The 6,764-nt window shown below is 37.1% G+C and overlaps 1 protein-coding gene and 1 long non-coding RNA gene across 2 annotated transcripts in view; both read left to right on the top strand.

The window, feature by feature from the left end:
- LOC144956713 (uncharacterized) overlaps positions 1-6,764 on the top strand; it is a 224,672-nt gene that overhangs the window by 191,020 nt on the left and 26,888 nt on the right. The window lies entirely within an intron of this gene.
- Positions 1-6,764, top strand: part of LOC144956712 (isatin hydrolase-like) — a 33,428-nt gene that overhangs the window by 19,603 nt on the left and 7,061 nt on the right. The window contains exons 3-4 of the mRNA XM_078887388.1: positions 535-608; positions 3,596-3,708. Coding sequence (XP_078743514.1) covers positions 535-608; positions 3,596-3,708 — 187 coding nt within the window. The remainder of the gene's footprint in view (positions 1-534; positions 609-3,595; positions 3,709-6,764) is intronic.

The raw sequence follows: 6,764 nt of genomic DNA, 5'->3' as shown, positions 1-6,764 counted from the left end.
GATGTTGGAGTCAGTCTACATCGATGTTTCAGGCCTTCCGGCCATCGTCAGGACTGTGTGTTGCATGAGTTGGGTTTGTTGTGTATTGTTGTTGCAGTGGTTCGTAAGTTTGTAGTTCATTAGCAGATGTTTTCGTCCATGTGGGCAGCTGTTGTGCATCTCATTTTTCGTGTTGAGTGTGGCTTCATGAGGGTGTTTAATTATAGTATATTTTTCTTCCAGGCATAAGCTACATTGTTTTGTAGCTTATATTTATCATATCCCTGTTGATAATTTTATGTAGCTTGTGGTTTTTTGGAAAATGTGTATCAATAATATATATATATATATATATATATATATATATATATATATATATATATATATGGTGATATTTCTTTGAAACACTATGGCTCTAATTGTGTTTAGCGCATCCGTGGAAATGCGGGATATAATACTTCATATTTTATTTTGGTTTCATATATTCACTGATTTTGTGAAATTGGCTCTTTTATATCTCAACTTTTACAACACGTGTTTATTTTTAATCGACAGTGTCAAAGCTCAACGATATTCTCTTGGTGAGCATGGCGGAACGCATGTTGATGCTCCAATTCACTTCAACAAAGGTATGGAAATAACATACACTACAGCACGGTTTCCTCGAACTCCTTGGGACATGCAAAAATGTTCGAGGAAACCCTGCCTTGCCATAACGACTTAAATCGAGCTTAAATTTAGCTTTTATATAGCGCAATATCCATTAAATGTGCTCAAAGCGCTTTACAAGGGGTCCCTGGCCAAGAGCAACATTTCACATAATTTAGGACGGGACATGACGCCTTTAGGTGATGTTACAATTTTTTTCGGACAGAGACAACGCTGTAAACGGCCAAGTACTCATTTTACACCTTAGTACTGTGAGAGAATGTGAGTAAGGGGTCTTTTCCAAGGACTCAACTATGCGACGAGCGAGGCTCGAATCCAGGACCTTTCGATCCGAAAGCGAGTGCCATACCACTAGACCACATAGCCGCACGACTTGATGGGGAGGGGGTGGGGGTTAATGAGGCTCAGCATTATAGACTTTGCTTCGCACCCAAAAGATACCTAGTTCGATATCCATAGCGTTATGCATGATTGGTTGTCTAAATCTCTTGATTATTCAATAAATTTCCTCTGGGTGGGGTTCCTGACCTCCCATAGTAGGCAAGGAGGCACTGATTGTGTCTTCACTCGTCCTATATCTGTTTTCCAACTTGCTTTCTGTCTTTGTCTTGGAATGAGATTGCTTGGTTTTTGTCCTGACCGTGGCCGGAGTCCTTGGCTTAGAGGCAAACAGTTGAATGTATATTCTTGTTTTGGGAGATGATATTTTTTTCCTTGTAAATAATCTCTCTGTTATGCACTGTACTATGTTTTGTCTATATATTATATATGATTTGTAAACATTTGAGTGTATTCCTCTCAGTGGGGACCTGTGCTTGTGTCTGGATGAGACTTTTAGGTGATCTCAAACAAGTACTTTGATAGTGTGTTCTTGGAATCTACACCTTTTTTCCTATATGAACCAATACCCCTTTGTCTTCCCTTTTCTTGGGGTCTTTAATTGTATTTCTAGAACTTTCTACTATCCCATTTTCTTCCCTTTTCTGGCGCTGGTATGACCTAAATGTGTTGCAAGCGCCGTAAAACCCTTAAAAACAAACAAACAAACAAGCATTGTAACTAGCGCTGGATGACATGTGCTTAATGTGTCGCAAGTACCTTTAACACCCCCCCCCCCCCCCCCCACCCCCCCCCCCCCCCCCTCTTGCCTGTATACAATAACAAAGGAAACAAAGACCGAAGTGAACACAATTGCTGCTCTCGTGCTATATTATAAATTACATTGGTATTTCATTTTTACAACGTTAAGTCCAATTTCACATTGTTATTTCTTCGAGCTTCGATTTACACATCCTGGAATGACACACTGGGTTTTGGCGATGGATGACATATTATGTGTATGTATGAGTTGCATTATACATTAGTACGGCACCTATAAGGTGCTATGCGACATCAGCATCAAAGTGTCACGGTCACAGGGAATTCACATATTGGGACCAAGCACGTCTGTTCCTGGCTAGAGTCACAATTTTGTCAATGGGCATAGAATCCAGCCCATGTAGTAGATAAGAGTGCCTGCTGGTCTAGTTGTCGAGCTCTTCGTAGGCAATAAAAGTTCGATGCAGAAGGCGGTCTGCGTCCATGCGTAAGATATGCCCCGCATAGCGGAGCATATGTCTCATCACTGTAGTTATCAGGTCGAATTCGACATATTATTTAATCATCCATGTGTATGTGTTATCGGTAGCCGTGTGATCAGCAGCAAATGTGAGCAGTGTTATTGTAAACAGACGTACATCATTAATTATAAGACTCTAGCCAAAGCAATTTGTCCTTGAGTGAATGAATGCATTACTTTACACGACTCTGCAAAGAGTAGAAATGACGATTTTCATCAATGGTCTTATGCAAAGGTCGAATTCTTCTTTTTTGACACCCCCATTAGTAAAGGTTTTGTGGCGTTGCTAGGGTGTGTGATTTGTACACAAAGGCACCAGCAGTGTTATAAGGAGATTGCTAGTGCTTTATAAGTTTATAACGGATAAAGGCACCCAGCAACACGCCGGACTAGATTTTAAAATACGACCAAAAACCCAAGGGAAGTAAACAAAGAATATATTCTTGTTGACTTGGTGATCTCCCTTCGTAACAAATTTACATTGGCATGGACATAACTCACAACATAGTGGATTCTTTTTCTTGTTTAATTAGTTAACTGCCGTTCTCTAGACAAAGACGTATTTTCAAACTTGGCCAGAAAAATCATCACTTCAAATATCTATCGATTTAAATGACACTGAGCTTGGCAAAAACTCTCAAACCTGGGACTTAGCAACATTGATGATGGTGTGCTCTTGGAATCTGCATCTATCCCCATTTGAATAAATTCCCCTTTTTAAACTGTTTTGGGGGGCTCTTTAATTGTAATTCTAGATTATTTGTTTTTTTTTTTACTATCCCATTATCTTCCTTTTTACTGGCGCTGATATGGCCTAAATATATTACAAGCACCGTAAAACCTTTTTAAAAAAAAACACACAAAAAAAACAAAAAACAACACCAACAAAAAAGCCAACAGCGAAGCTCGTACCGATGACTTTACAGATCTGAAGTCGAGTGTCATCCATGACAAAACACCACGAAGCCTCAAACACACACGCGGAGGCACTAACACACAAATGCAAACACAAACTAACAAACACTAAAACTACAAACGAACAAAATCAAAAACAAACCAATTTTTTTTTAAATATCACAAACAAAATGAAAAAACAAAACAAAAAACAAACAAACAAAGCAAACAACTGATAGCCCTCTCATTGTGTTTGTTGCTTGAAAATCCTAGGTGGCCTTAGCCTTGACCACTGACACACAAATGTAAACACAAACTAACACACAATCACACACTAAAACCACAAACGAAATCAAAATGATAAAAACAAAAAACAAACAAACAAAGCAAACAACTGATAGCCCTCTCATTGTGTTTGTTGCTTGAAAATCCTAGGTGGCCTTAGCCTTGACCAGATCCCGCTGGAAAATACGATTGCCGATGGTGTCATGATTGACTGTACACAAGAGGTGGAAAAAGATCCCGATTACGCACTCACAGCAGAAAAGGTAGAGACGAAATCTCACATAGAAAATCTGCTTCAAAGGGAAACAACCCAGAGATGAACGCTTTGAGTTGTTTCCCGTAGAAGTAGATTTTCCGGGTGGGGTCTTCTGACACTTGCGGTGCCTTCTGTCTACTGCGCCCAACATGTTGGATTATTTGGTTTTGTCCTTGGTTTTTGTCCTGCTGTAGTCCTTGGCTAAGAGGAAAGCAGTCAAATGTATAGATAGTATGCGCTTGGCTAAGACGCTCATAACATTGCCATCCGGAATTATAACGGACCTACACACAAAACTGTGTGTAACCATGAACTTGTATAGTCTGGTTGATAGTGAAAATCACTCTCAAACGCGGATGGCAAAATACAATAACAAAGGCTTGAGTGACGTCATCTTCGTTCTATCTATAGTGCTAGTTTAAGGAAATGATAGATTAATATTTCGTTGTAAATCATCTGTTATGTACTGATAGTTCTATTTTTGTTACGAACACATCTTATGAACATTTGAGTGTGTTGCTCTTAGTGGGATCCTGTGCTGGTCGTGTCTGGATGAGACTTTTTGGTGATCTCAAACTACTGCGTGCATTGGTGGTGTGCCCTTAGTAGAATCTACATCTATTCCCCATTTGAACCAATTCCCCGCTACAATTTTCGACTATTCCATTTTTTGACTTCTTATTGGAGTCTGGAGTCGATATGACCTAAATATGTTGCAAGGGCTGTAACACCCTTAAAAACAACCAATCCTCTGTACGACGAGATTATTAATTACTTTAGGACTCACAGTGCCCATAAAATCTACTAATAAGCTTTAAATATAGCTCAATATCCACTAAACGTGCTCAAAGCGCTTTACAAGGGGTCCCTAGCAGCAACACTTCACACAGTCCATCTTGTATAGATGTTATGGGTTTAGGTAAAATACTCACAGGATCCATCAGCCTAATTGCAGGTGCCCACGTGCAAAAACGTGTGTAACCTTTTACGTTTAATCTGATTGATATAATTTAGTGAGGACTTACCATCAAAGTAGCTGTCTAAAAACAATAACAAAGAGCTGAGTGACGTCAACTTTGTTCTTTCTATAGTGTCAGATTAAACATTATTAAGAATAATTAAGATAAACATATATATTGAATAGAAAAAACACGTTTAGGTTATTGGTGTAATATTATATCATTGGTCATAGACTAAAAAAAAGTGACCTTTGATAAGAACGAGTACGTAGGGAATATTTAAAATCATTGATAAAAACAGTGTATAATTTCCATTGCATTACACGCTTGAAATGTCTTAGACGATGTTACATATTCACAGGTCTGACAGCCGAACACACAATACGCTTCAGCAGACGTAACGTCACTTCCCTCGTAATGACGCATGGTAACTTAGTAACTGGCTCTAAACTATCGGGAAAATGTCCGACGCCCTTATGAAATATTTCTCGGATGAGCATAAAAGCGTATTCAGAGGAGAAAAAAACCCATTATAAATCTGATCATGTTTTGACTGTTACACATTCTGATCACAAGACATATGAAAAGTTCTTGCCAGCATGAAGAATATAAAGTACATATGTTCTTTGTTTAGAACCACGATGGCTGCCGTTGATGGGCGTCGTGACATCAGACTATTGAATCCAATAATGGGCTTGATTTAACATGGTTGGAATGGAGAATGTATTGCTTTGGTTTGAGAGTATTTACATTTCAACAATGGGCCCATAACACTTTGAGTTATCAGACCTTTAAATCAGTATACGTCGGTCTGAGACAATATTTATTATGCATTCAGTTAAAAACAAATCATAAATGCTTTAGTCTCGAGCAAGAAGAAGAGTGTTGAAATCATCAAGAGAAAAACGTAGTCGGACGTAAAATAAAGAAAACTCGCAGTTGTGTAAGATAAAGATCTGAATATATATATATATATATATATAATATATATATATATATATATATATATATATATATATATATATATATATATATATATATATATATATATCACAAGTGTTCCAAATTGCTTCTCAGCGATCTTTTAGTCTGAGTCACTGAACCGTGAAGTCAGTGATTTCACGGCAGGTAATCTTAATCCTGGGTGCATTCCTTACTAATCCCTATCTTCCGTTTTTTTTGTGTTAATTCAAACATTTTTTCACCCCGATAATTGAATATAACATTATATTTTTTAGTTGAATATCATTTACCCTCCTTTGCTGCACATCATTGTGAAATTTTCATCAAAATAAGTTTATTGGTTATGTTGTAACTTGGGTTATAAAAGTATGTACATAATCGAATTTTGAAAAGTGATTTCTCAAATATAATTAGTGATATCTCATTATCCAAACGATAGATTTCCTTCGTTGATAATTTATAAGTTTTTAAATTTTATTGTCTTTTTGGTGTGAAAGGTCGGTCAGTGCGCGAAGCGTAGTTTATTTTTTATGATTTTTTTTGGTTTCACCTATCAGGTAAAAAGGGAACATACACTTGAGATACACTTAAAGATCTCAATTCACTATGTTGTTTATGTGCTAAAGGTGCACTAACAGTTAAAGAAAAGGCTAAAAACAGGAAAAACATTTTTTGTAAAGACTTCAAAAATGAAATCAAACTGTTCTTTGACATTGATATTGGAACGGACCTTAAAAATAAACATTCAGAAGTTATATGCTATAAATGTGAAAAGAAAATGAGAGACATGAAAACATATAAGAGTACTAGCAGTTGTAGAATCTTACAAGACCTGTGAATTGCTCACTGATGTGCCTCAAGAGAAAAAAAGAATGGGAAACTAAGATCCCAATCACAGAAGAAAAAATAGCCTTAGTTCATAAAGGAAACTGTCAGAACGATGTGGGCCAGTCTGTAGTTCTCTTGATGATATATTAAAAACAAACACAATCATATCTCAAGTATGTCATAGTCGTAGGTTCATAGGAAATCATTGCCATAGATATTACACACAAGACGTTTACAAAAAACTCACTGAAAATGTCGTTTCTAAAAATACATGTATACAAACAATAAATTAATCAGAGATAAAGCTGAAACT

Source organism: Berghia stephanieae, chromosome 11 (assembly GCF_034508935.2).
Source record: "Berghia stephanieae isolate SIO BIC M18660-M18661 chromosome 11, UCSD_Bste_1.3, whole genome shotgun sequence".
Classification (NCBI taxonomy): Eukaryota; Metazoa; Mollusca; class Gastropoda; order Nudibranchia; family Aeolidiidae; genus Berghia; species Berghia stephanieae.
Note: the sequence above shows the minus strand (reverse complement) of the source record. Positions and strands in the feature narration are given on the sequence as shown.